Genomic DNA, 12838 nt, shown 5'->3' with positions numbered 1-12838 from the left:
TGATTTTGCTTGGACCTCCTGTCTCGGGGAGTCATTCCTGACCCATGCTCAGGTTGAGGATTCAGCCATGTCTCGCCCTTACTGAAGTCTTTAACTGGCTCCCCATTGCCCCTGGCATCAGCACAGAGCCATTGACCACCCCCAATGCCAACCCTGAAGCCTTGTCTCTCCTGCCCCCCTTGCATGCCTATCCCTGCTCCGTCTTTCCTCGCTCATGAGAGCCACACGCTCACTCGCTAGAGCCACTGGTTTTGTAGCATCGTCTTGGCCTCCTCCCAGCTGTGATCCTGCGCTCAGCTCCCCCTGCCTGCTTTCTTGTTCTCTGTCATGGGTACCATTCATCTCCATCTGCTCATGCAAGCTCAGCAGACCCAGCCAAGTGAGTCCCACCGATATCTCCTCACTATTTCCCGAACAAACAAATGAAGGGGACCATTCCCAGCACATTTGTCAACTTTTAGATGCTCAGCTCTTATCACTCAAACCTACAAAGGAAGGGGGGGGGGGTCTATGTAATTCCTGCTTGCTGTGGCCGGGAGGAAACGTGAAGGTTCCCGCTGTTCCAGCGACTTTCGTTTGTAAGGACAGAACAATCACGAACTGTGCCAGGCAGGGTGACAACTATATTATTCATATTATCCCATGAAACCTCTCCCAGCGTCCTTTGAAGATAGATCCGGAGATACCCTATTCTACAGATGCAGGAATTAAGCTAAGAGGATGAGTCACTTGCCTGTGGTCACACCTCAGTGGCAAGGCAGGACAGACTCAAAGCCAGTCATCAGGAGCCACCACAACCTTCTTCTGATGAGGCCCTTCAGTAGCCACTCCTTTCAAAGTACCCTCTCTCTCGGCGTAAATGAATAACTTGACTTTTGGGTTTATGGTGTGGTGAAATGAAAGCATGTTTGGCGTTGGCTGACAAAGGAGCCCTGCCATCCCAAGATATCACTGTCGTATTTGTCTGCTTGTGTTTCCTGCCCCAGTTCCCCTTCCAGAAGCTGCATCCAGAGAACACAGCCTAGGACCTGGGGTGTCCCTTCCAGCCCAGGAGATCTCTGTCCAGCCAGTTATATTTCTTTGCAGGCTAGAGAAGGCTCTCATCATCTCTGAGCTTGTCCGTATCTGGAGATTGGGAGTCACACTCTCTAACAGCTTTGAGGCAGAGCATCTCAACTTAGAACCAGCTTACAGGATCAGAAGACGTGGTCTTTGTGTGCCAAGTGGCTCCTTGCAGTTGTCCATGTGTGCTCATGCCAATATTAGGTGTGATCTTACAATCCAAAGCAAGTAGGACACACACCGGAGCTTGTCAGAAAGGCTCCCTTCCCTCGGGTATTTAGCAGGGTGGAGATACTTTTCATAATCCCTAAACCATGGTCTGCCAGAGGAACGAACCCTGAAAGGGTAAGCAGCCCTTAACTGCCCATCAGGGCTCTTACTGCCCGTTTCTCACTTAGGTCACTGAGTGCTTGTTAGTGAATGACAGACGTCAGTCCATATAGGAACCCATACATTACAATAGGGGGACATTCCTGTAAGGAAACCCAAGCTTCCTTTAGACACAAACTCTTTGAACTTCACCCAGGGTGGAGGAGCGGTGTGCCCGCCTGCTCTGTGCTGGCACTCAGTGTCAGGTGGAGCTGGAGACAAACACCTGGTCAGTTCAGTGGAGACCACAAGTGATGGACCGTACCTAAATCCAAGATGTAGGAAGTGCTTACTGCCCAGTTTGGTCATTGCCTTCCTGGCCGTGTCATCCAGGTTCCTCGAGCCTTCATCATTCACTGCGACAGAAAGGATCCTGCCGTCAGGCACCGCATTCAAATACTGGACCAGACGTTCGCTCTCCTTCTTGGATCTGTAGGTGTCAAACCTGCAAAGGGGAGAGACAGTAAAGATGTGGCTAGTCCTGGTGGCAGTCTAATGGACACGGAGACCTAAGTACACGTTTGTTTCAGCAACGGGGATGCCATCCAAAGACCCTGAGGACCCAAGTCTGTAACAAAAAAGCTGTCTTCACAGAGCAAGCCAGTGTGGGTACTTGGCTTGCTGTACAGATACCCAAGAAGGAGGGATCTGATTTGGCCATAGTGTTCATTCACCGAGTAAAATGCCTCAGAAATAACCACAGTGTTGGAGAGCTTGGGCTCTGGGGTGCAGAATAAGTCACATGCTTGGGGCTCAAATTTTTAATGTCCCCTTTCCTCTTGGGGGTGGTAGCTTATGTCTCTTGGAAAGGATTAGCACCAGGAGAAGACCCAGACACTTAGAGTAGCAGGGATTTCTATCTTCGATCCAGACCAAAGCAACTCCTCCAAAGTCCTCGGGAATGATAGCGTGACTGCCTCAGGCAGTGTCTCCCTCCCTGGAGCAGCTCGTGTGTATGTCAGCATCATTAAACTGTCACCTCTGATTCATACTGTAGTGGTGATAGACTCTTAACCATGTGAACACTGCTTGCTGCCTTTCTGCCTTTTCCTCATCCATTCTCTCTTTAAAAACATTTTGCTTTACTATAGTAAGAATTTTAATCAAGAAGCTCATCCTTTTAAACAAGAGTTTTAACATCCATTTAAACAACATGGTTGGTTTATTAAAAGAATGATGTTATAAAATTGGTCATCTCTAACTACAGGTGTGTGTGTGTGTGTGTGTGTGTGTGTGTGTGTGCTGGCACACATTTGTGTTAAATTCAGCTTTGCTGTGCAAATGCCACTTCACTGCTCCATGCTGGTCCCTAGGGAAGACCCCCAAGTTGGGAGAGATCCTGATCAAGTGAGTACATGCATAGAGAGATGTCAACCTTACCTATCAGAATGGACAACTGTGCCTGACTTGGGGTCAATGACATGAACAATGACTCCACGGTGACCCCAGCTCCTTTCAAAAAAATATCCTCCCTCCTGCATGCCTCCAGGACGAAGGGTCTTGTTGAGAAATGTCCAGGAGAGTTTTTTCTGTCCGTGCAACTCAAGAGTGCCTCCTCTGCCCACTCCAATGTACTTCAGGCCATAGTAAGGGTCGGGCTCGATGCCTTCATCAGCCCTGCAAGAGAAAAGCGGTTAGCCAGCACGTCTCTGCAAGAGGCTGAGCCCCGAGGGGACTGTCACTGTTCCCTGATCCCCACTATGGCCTCAGAGAGCCAGCTGCATTTTTTGGTGATGATATTAGGCCTGCAGAAAAGCATTAGCAAGCTGACCTTCCCAAAGCAGAGCAACAGCCGGGTAGTGGTGGCGCACGCCTTTAATCCCAGCACTCGGGAGGCAGAGGCAGGCGGATCTCTGTGAGTTCGGGACTAGCCTGGTCTACAAGAGCTAGTTCCAGGACAGGCTCCAAAACCACAGAGAAACCCTGTCTCGAAAAAAAAAAAACCAAAAAAAAAAACAGAGCAACAGTGAGCACCCAGGGTAGCAGTGCTTAGCAGACACTGGTCACGACCACAGTCTTCCATGCTGTTTCTGTCTCAGTCCTTATCGGCTGTAGAATCACAGGTACTTTCACCATGTGCCTGCCTACACTCAAACATGCTTGGCTACCACGTCTTAGAACTTTCAATAGCTTAAAAAAGGGTCACAGTCAGAGGGAAAGCCACGGGGAAAATTCCTTTCCCCGTGCTTATTTTCTCCAAATGGAAGCATCCCCTCCTGGAGAGTGAGCAGTGCTCCTAAGACCCAGAAACCTAAGGGAAGGCAGAAGACTCAGAATCTCTCAATGGTTAGACACAAGCTGTAAACAGTTGCTGAGGTGAATGGAACTCTCTCGTGGAATTGCCTGCCTGTTGGGTTGGAAGCTCCATGGCTATAGTTTTTATGATTCAATACCCATGCTGTTGTGGCTTTTAGGAGATGCAGTTACTCAGAGTCACCTGTGCTCTTATAGGTAACCCCAATAAACCTAGAGGTTTCCCAAGCTAGACTTGGGTAGAATAATTTCTCTGGTCTGTCCTTGGTGAAGGGTATTTGCTCACACCTCCCTGAGAAGCATTGCACCCTGTTCTTTCCAGCACTAAGCAACCTCTTTCAGGGTCATGGAATGACCGGAAAGCTGCTGCCAGAAGCTTCTGTGATGCAGCTGCTCCATCCACGCTCCATCCACACCACGATGCTCACCCACTTCACCACGTCTATCTTGCTCACGGTTACAGTGGGACACAAGGGTGGTTCCTGTCCTCTAGAGAAGTCCAGACCTCACGCCTCCCTCTCCACTGGAAAACCCCTTTCCCATCAGCCCCAAGAGCAGCGCTTGAACCCCGAGTGAGGTCATCCCACCTTCCATACAGCACAATACTGAAATTGCCCTCGAAAGGGCAGAGGGCACTCCCAGCGTGCAGCTCTCCGCCATCCTCGATCAGAATGTGCCGGGCACGCAGCTCGATGTGCTCATGGTGGTCTTTAATGACAAGCTTGCCTGAAGAGAGAGAACAGGGAGGTCTGAGAAGGCAAGAACCTTGGGTACTGTTAGAGCGGAACCCAGAGAAGGTTCCCTGCACCCCATTTCTCTAGGGAGGCAAAGGGGTCCATTTTCTCTGCACGCCTATGCCCACTTGTCTTGAGGAAGTTACTTTTCTCCATCATCTGCTTTGCAAGATATACCCAGTGGTCATCTGGTTCATTGCCATTGTTCCGCATTCTGAGTTCAGTTATCAGACACGTCAGGCTGAGAATAACAGGTGCCTTCAGAGCACCTAAGAGAGCTGTCATTTTAAACGCTCTTTCCCTCCCCCCAAGATTAGACCTTTGATAAGGCCATTTCTCAGCGCTCCGAGTCGATGGCCTTCTCAGATCTCCAGGCACTCTGACCTGAACCTGACGCGTGGAACATTTGTTCTGTCTGTCTTAGCTCCTGGCCAGGTAGAGCCATGTGCGGGGCTCCGGGTGGCGGGGTGGACAGGACAGCTTACCTCCCTGCGAGATGGTGATGGAGTGGACGGTAGCAGAGGAGGTGAGCAGTAGATTCCTGCCCTGACCGATGTATACGTGATGGTCTCTGTCATGGCCAGGGCTCCAAGGCTGCAGGTCAGGGTTCTGGTCAGGACATTCAGCTGCCCCTGCCCAAGACAGTGACATGCCACCAGTCAAACTCACCGGCGTCACCAAGTGAAGGATAATGAATGGGTGGGTCGGGCAAGCACATCTCCACGGCACCCATTTCTTCTCTACCAGGGTTGGAAGCAAGTCCTTAGACACTAGAGAGATGCTCTCCTCTGGGAGGCAGGTACCCTGGGGTTTGGGTCCACTCTTTTCACGACTATATTGTGTGACTCTGGAAAGCCCCCTTCCTTCTCTGATTTAGCTTCCCATTTGCCAGATGTGGAACTTTTCTGCCTTGTGGGGATGTCCTGCTGTAGGCTCCTCTCAGGGCACTAACCCTCACCACTGGACATGTCCTTTGTAGGCAAGTGTCACCAAGTGACAGAAGCAGCATTACTATAAGAGATACTGGCTCTGGCACAGCCTAAGGCCACTAAGCCGGGGCAGTTACTACGTTTGTCCAGGGCAGTCTTATTCTTTCTGTTCTGAACTCCAGGAGCTGAGGAAGATGATGGTTTTGCAGGTTGTATGGGCTCCCCTGGGTAGAGAACCACCTGCTGTTGTTCTGAGGACAGGCTGAGCTTCCTGCCCAACATGCCCCAAGGTAGTCTGAAGCCAAAAGTGGCCAGCGTGCATGCAGTGATCTCAAGAGCCGGAGTGTTTAGTACAACAGGGGAGACTTCTGGATTTTTACAAGATTTGCTGGGGATCTGTTCCAGGTCTGTGCAATGGAAGATGCAAAGAGAGATATCTCTGTCTCAAGGAGTCAGTTCTCAGAGCATGGAGAACAAATGTGGCCACCTGCAGTGTCCACGGTGCAGACCAAGAACCTCCTGGGAAGCCAGCACTCGGGAGGCAGAGGCAGGTGGATCTCTGTGAGTTCGAGGCTAGCCTGGTCTACAAGAGCTAGTTCCAGGACAGGAACCAAAAGCTACGGAGAAACCCTGTCTCGAAAATAAAAAAAAAAAAAAAAAAAAAAAAAAACCTCCTGGGGAGGATGGGCTCCCGCTAAGTGAGCAAGCAGTACCTCAGGTCTCACCGCCTCACTTCCAAGCCAAGCCCACAGTCCTTCCCTGTCCAGGAATACGAGTTTGCAGCGAACTTTGCATCCCGCCCTGACCCTGTTGGGCCTGGTCCTACAAGCTTGCCCTTCATCGGGAGCATGAACCCCACTCTTCAGAAGCTCCGAGGCTGTGACTAAGATACAGTACTTCCAGGACTGGATTTGGTGGACCCTGGGTATTTGTGGAAGCTGGGTATTCAGACATATGGATCAGCGAACAGCTGAAAATCATCTGTGCCAGCCCTGAAACATCACCATGGCAACGCGCTGATTTCTCCGACTAGGGCAGAGGCCTCCTGAAGCAGGCTATAAGGGAATGCAGGCTGCAGCTACTTGAAGCCTGAGTGGCAGAGGTGATTTCTACTTCTCTCAGAGAACACGGACTACGGGGCTCCAGAGAGGGCACATCTCCCTTCCGAAGGGTTTGTTTGTAAAACTGGCATGTTGGAGAAGACACTCAGGAAGTACCTGAATATTCCTCTTCTGGTCGAATCACCCAAAAGATAAACCGAAATGCAACTTTGGCCTTATTATTTGAATGAGCAGGTGAATGAACTCGGGCACTGAACACTGACATTATGGTACCTACTTGCTACATCAGCCAAGAATTGAGAAGGTTTTGTAAGAATCCACCGTGGAGGTAGAACGCTTCCTTCCTCCAGTGGGCTGGTAAGCGATAGAGCCCAGTGTGAGGTCCTTTATTACGGAAAAACTTAAGACTCAGTGAATAATCATAGCATTTTAAGATAAGCATGGTGGCCATGGTAGTGTTATTAAATCTCCATCCAGTTTCTAAGATTTGTGTCTGTGCCTCCCATGTCCTGCCGAAGGTGCCAGTTTTTTAATGGCTGTTTCCTATAGCCTGGCTGAAGTGTCCTGTGCTTCTAATATCTTAATTTAAAATCACGTAAAGATCAGCTTGGCACCACAAGGAAGAAAAAAAATTCACACACAAGAAAAAAAATTCAAATTATTTAAAGACAAAGTTGACAATATTGAGGTAGTAAAACAGATCTCTGTAGGGTACTGGGGCACATGTCTCTAACGTTAGCACCTGGGATGTCGGGGCAGGAAGATGGCAGGTTCGGAGCTATCCTGGATCATACTGAGAGAGAAACTGTCTCAAAACTAAACAACTAGGCATAGTAGTACATAGCCTTGATACCAGAGCTCCAGGGGCAGAGACAGGCAGGTCTGTGAACTTAAAGCCAGCCAGGGCTATCTTGTGAGGTCTAATATATGTATGTATGTATGTATGTATGTATGTGTCTGTGCATGTATGTATGTATATATATTTTGTGAGGTCTTCATAGGTGTGTGTAAAACAAAACAACAAAAACACAATCTAACCCTCTCTCAGAGCATTGTGAGCATTGTGACTGAAGACTTCATGGGGCCCAGATCCTGATCTGATGACAAGAAGTGGGCAGGGCTTCTGAGCTCTGCAGCCGAGTAGCCCAGACAGAGATAGAAAGCTGAATATCATTTGAATGCCCCCTTGCCCCTGCCCTTACTCTCCTGGACAGTCTTTAAATTTTATGTTATCAGGTCACATTGAAAAGGAAGATTTTTTTTTCTATAAAACTCCAAATTTCTGTTCTCTTTTAAAAATTCAAAATATCTTACAACAGTGTCTCCCCTTCCCAATTGCCCAGCACTGGAGAGATAGGTACTCCCGTCAGGTGAGTCTCAGCTCCGTGGAGACCCTCCCAACCAGGTTCACTTGCAATGGAGCTCGGGCAGACGCTGAGCTTGCAACCTGGGATGATTCTAGGCCAGTCTGTCATTTCCTAAAAAAACCTGGGGCAGGATGAGACTTGCCGGCAACCAAAGTGTTCGACAAGGACCCTACCCCAGAGACTCCCTGTGATCTCCCTCTCCCAGCAGCCTGACTGTAACTGAGGGAGGTCTGGGTTTTGTGGAATCTCACCTGCCGACGTGGCCCCTGAGAAGTCGACTAGGAGGAGCCAGTTCATGGCCAGCACGACCTTAAGGGAGACATGGTGCCTCCCAGCAGCCTTCAGTCTGACAGCATGCTCCCTGAAACGTAAGCACAGGGTCAGAATTGCATCCCCGCAGTAAGCACCTACAGGAGAGATAGAGAATCACCCACACAGAGGCTGGAGACAGACACATGGCAGGACATCAGGAGAGGCACACCCCACGGGCCCAGAGCGGAGGAGACCTTGTGAGTAGTTCCTCACCTACCATGACTCAGGGCCAGGCAGATCTGGACACGCCAACTCGGTCATCGCTCTGCCCCTGTCCTGCAGCTCTGAGCTAAGTTCTCCTCGAGTTCCCTCCCTTTGGAATGGAGCCTTTCTACGTAGCCGAGAAATAAGAGAGACTAAGCATAATTTGGCAATCCAATGCCACAGGCTGGCTGTGTGATCTCGGCTGGTGTGTGGCCTTCTCTGGACCTGGTTGTCTCATCAGGGATGTAGATAAGCTGATTTTGAACTTGACATTGTCAGTGTGTGCTACCCATCTGTCTTCTCTTTATGCAGTAACAGAACCCCTGGTTTTTATCTGGGTGCCTGGTCACCTAGAATAGCCAGCACGCTCTTCAGTTTCCTTGAGGCCTTGGGATTAAGTTCAACCGATAAAGCAGACTTTCAGCCATTGCCCTTAAGGGAAAGGAAAAAGGGCTGGCTTGCTGGCTTCATTCCTTCCTTCCTCCCTCCCTCCCTCCCTCCCTCCCGCCTTTCTGCTGGCTGGCATGCAGATAAGATGGCTGGACCCCCAGTAACTCTCTGGCACCCATATAGTAGGAACCAAGCACTGAGAACGGTGATATAAATGACAAAGAACTCTGGGGCCAGAAGTAACTCTGGATAACAGACTTATTATTATGTCTTCTGCTAAGGAGACAATTTCATTTCTGTTTTATTAAGCTTGTGTTTTTAAGAGATCTGCTGTGATTTCTTTATTTTACTGTTTGCTTACACAGCAGGTGACTGTAGGACTCTGGATAAACATCAGGAAGGGGATTTTAGCAACACCATAGAGATTGGTTTTTGTCTTTGTGCTCCCACACCTGGGCTTTGGGAGGGGGTAACCCTAGTTTCTGAACCATCTCCCCTTGTCCTTCCCAATAGGCTTGTGACTGTGCCCAGAACAAGTAGACTTTATCCCGAGAAAGGGGCTCCCAGAGCTCTGCCTCTCAGGCCTGCTCGGTAGCTAATCTGATGCCCGTGACCTGAGGCCCAGGGAGGCTCTTTGTGCCAGCTCAGCGAACCGAGGCAGGTGGAGGGGGGAATCTTCGGCACAGGTGGGCTGGGAGGAAGGAGCCGCTCAGAATCAAAGCCCGTGTGTCTCCCTTCCAGCACCCCGCCTGACCCAGGCTGGGTCTGCCAAAACAACAGAGGCACCTGTCTCTGGTATCTGGGAGGCCACGGTTCCCATGACTCCCAGGGAGGACTGCTGCAGAAGACGAGAGGGATGGCAGGAAGTGGTGCACCCAGGCCTCAGGCTGGGGTGGGGGTGGGGAGACACAGCCCTCTTCTCAGGTCTCAGCTAACTTAGAAAAAAAGCAAAGGTCAAAGGTAGCTTGCCATCGGCTGCCTAAGAGCCTTATATGCTCACTGTGACACCTGCTTCAGGGATGTTGATCCTGGACACTGGTACCCTCACACTGTAATGGAATCTGGGGCAATGGCACCAGGCGGGGGGGATTACTTCCCCGGCTGAACTTGTGAGGATCTCAGACTTCTGCACAGAGCCCAAGCCCCTCTGAGGTCAAGTGGCAAAGACTGTTTCACTTCGTGGATGGATGTTAGGACACTTCCAACAGAAGGGGAAGGATGTCCAGGGCCCTGACATTAGACCTTCAGATGTGTCCTTGCCAGTGTCTGAGCCACAGGAAGTAGAGAGGTCACTGTGCCCAGAGCTACCCCGTGCAGAGTGCACAGCCTTCAGGCTTTTCTGTACAGGGAGGGTCTCAGGACCTGGATACTGTCCAGCTGCAGTAGATTCTACAGACACCTAAGTCGTTCTTGGGAACCGTTCACCTAGAAGGACAGTGTGTTCATCTGAAACTCCTGGCAGCAGGGTGGGAATGCAGCTTCTTGGTTGATGAGACAGGCTTGAAGCAGGTTTCGGCTGTGGAAGGCATTAGAACGGCTCACAGGGAACGATGCTTGGAACGATGCTTGGGACTTCTGGGAACAGCCAGAAGCTGCAGGCCAGTCGACGGTGCACTGGTCAAGCTAAAGGGTTGCTGGGACGTTGGTCATGATGGGCTCAGCTGGCTTGTTCTCTCAAGAGTGTGGGAACCCCATCGACGTGTAAGAAGAATCACGTCCTTCCCCAGGAGACCTGCACCCCAGGGCATTATACGTCTTCACAGTAACAGGCCAAGTTCCAGATGTGTGGTGTTCCCAAGTCCAGATGCCATACCAGCCCTGGAGATTCAGAGATCAACAGAGGAGCAAGAGTGTCCGTGACTCCCAGGTACAGGGGCTTTGCGCATGCTTCCATGGCTGTCCTGGAGTCCCAGGTTGTCATCTGTAGAGAAAGCAGCGTGTTGAATATCCAGGACTGGATTGGGAAGATGACTTAGCAGCTAAGAGCACAGGCTGCTCTTCCAGTCGACCCAGATTCAATTCCTAGCACCGACATGGCAATCAACACTGTCTGAAACTCCAGTTCCAGGGATCTAAACACCCTCATACAGATATACATTCAGGCAAAAACACCAATATCCATGAAATAAAAATAAATAAATAATAATTTTTTTTTTTTAAAAAAAGACCCTGTGGTGCCACCTGGTCTGGAAGCAGCACCCTAAGAAAGGAGACGGGAGAGTTAACAGATGGAGTCCTGATCTGAATCGCAGGGAAACAGGAAGTTGAGACCCTGGGAAGTCCCTTAGTCTGGAGCTCCCCTTTGCCCTTCTCAGAGCACTTCACTGCTATAATCTACTATGACGAAATGTGGGAGACATCAATGCAAAGGAGCCTGGAGTCCAGCAGTCCAGCCTGCCCCTCAGAGAGGTGCCCGTCGGAACCCTTTGCCTCTGATGCTGGGCATCTCTCAGGGTGCTCCATGAAGTTGGCCCCTTGGGCATGTTCCTTCTGAGAGCTGCCTCCTTGTCACAAAGACCCGAGCCCCTGTGGCTCTACCAAGCCAAGTCCTCCCCCCCCCCCCCCCCCGCTCCCTGAAACCGGCTTCCTAAAATGAAACACTGTGCCTTCATCTCCGGTCCACAGAAGACTAAGGGACTGGGACACCTCTCCCACCTGCACTTCCCTCTGCGTACCTGTTACCAGGGCAACTCCTCCATGAGCAGATGCTCACCTGGCAGATCTAAGGAGGTTGGTTTTGCATTTCTTTTCTTTCTTTCTCTTTCTTTCTTTCTTTCTCTTTCTTTCTTCCTTTCCTTCCTTCCTTCCTTTTTAAAATAGGGTCTAGTGTATAGCAGGCTGGCCTCAAATTCACTGTATATCAGAGGATGACCTTGACCATAATGTCTATTTGCCTCTACCTCCCAAATGCTAGAACAAATGTGTACTATCACTCAGCATTTATTTTTTTTGGGGGGGGGGGACAGGGTCTATATAGCTCAAGCCAGTCTCAAAGTCACGATGTGTCCTTCCACGTGCTGGGATGGCACACATGTGCCTATATCTGGTTCTGACTGAGCCTTGATAATAAGCTTCCAAGTGAGGCTAACATGGCTGGGCAGTGGGCTGTGTTCTGAGTAGCAAGGATCTAGCTTAATCACATTCTCCCCCGTTCTACAGGAGGACAAACTGAGACCCACTAGTAGCAGGAGGTGACTTGTGTTGAGCAGAATCAGATAAAGGAAAGCCTGACCCAGTATCTAATGGAGAATGTTTGGATCCAAGTGACGAGACACAAACCACCTTGTTCTTTGCTTGGGAGGGAGGAGGGACCAGAAAAACTGGGTGTATGCCTTTCCCCTTATGTTTTCCCTCAAGCCACGGTTTGGATTATAAACACAAGTCCGGGGCGCCTTGCAGGAGCTCAGATAGTCATCTGTCATCTTTGCTCCCTCCCCCAGAGGAACCTCCTTTGATCTGGGAAATTCCCGCTGGAGCCTCCTGCAGAAGCCATGCCTGGGTGCTGTGGAACATGTACAATGGCTGGAATCCTCACCACGGACTCACCCACACCTAAGCACAGCATCGGGACCCCTGCGTGGTCCTCTGCAGCATCAGCTCCTCACATCCCACCACCCCATCACCAGCCATGGTTGAGGCTTCCCAGCCTTTACTGGCACGGCTGGGGAAAGCAGCTCTAGGACCCTGCTCCCCTCTACCTGACCTTGGGCAAGCGCTCCTGGCCTTGGTGCTCATGAGCACTGTGAGGGTGCGGGGGAGAAGTAAGCCAGACCTCTGTCTTCAGGGGTCCCTCCAATCCCAACAGACTAAGCATAGAAAGCCCGACATTGAAAGGATGGACACAACCCTTCAGCAAAGCAGATACTTTGCAGTAAGAGCAGCTGCTTAATGCAACTTAGTTGGTTCTGAGGCTAACCCTTTTCCCTGCAAGACACAATTCTCTTTTCTTTTTCTGTTTAGAGCTTTCCATCCAATTCAGTATCTACTCATCATATATGGCCGTGTCAATAAAAGAGAAATAAAAAATACAGTCTCTCTCTCTCTCTCTGTGTGTGTGTGTGTGTGTGAATGCATGCAAGAATGTTAAGGCAAGAGCACAACCTCCCATGCCATTCCTCAAGCACTACCTGCTTTACCTTCTGAGGTAAGGTCTCTCA

General features: G+C 50.2%; 1 protein-coding gene across 1 annotated transcript in view; it reads right to left on the bottom strand.

Annotated features, from left to right (window-relative positions):
* The window catches only part of LOC121452242 (cell migration inducing hyaluronidase 1), a 142343-nt gene that overhangs the window by 55207 nt on the left and 74298 nt on the right, over nt 1–12838 (bottom strand). Inside the window, exons 2-6 of the mRNA XM_041658199.1 lie at nt 8027–8136; nt 4904–5050; nt 4272–4410; nt 2812–3048; nt 1697–1876 (exon numbers count right to left, since the gene is read on the bottom strand). Coding sequence (XP_041514133.1) covers nt 1697–1876; nt 2812–3048; nt 4272–4410; nt 4904–5050; nt 8027–8136 — 813 coding nt within the window. The remainder of the gene's footprint in view (nt 1–1696; nt 1877–2811; nt 3049–4271; nt 4411–4903; nt 5051–8026; nt 8137–12838) is intronic.

This window comes from Microtus oregoni, unplaced genomic scaffold (genome assembly GCF_018167655.1).
Source record: "Microtus oregoni isolate MIOR12 unplaced genomic scaffold, Mior012 000000F_ref0000247, whole genome shotgun sequence".
In the NCBI taxonomy this organism is placed as follows: domain Eukaryota; kingdom Metazoa; phylum Chordata; class Mammalia; order Rodentia; family Cricetidae; genus Microtus; species Microtus oregoni.
This window is presented reverse-complemented; position numbering and strand designations above follow the sequence as displayed.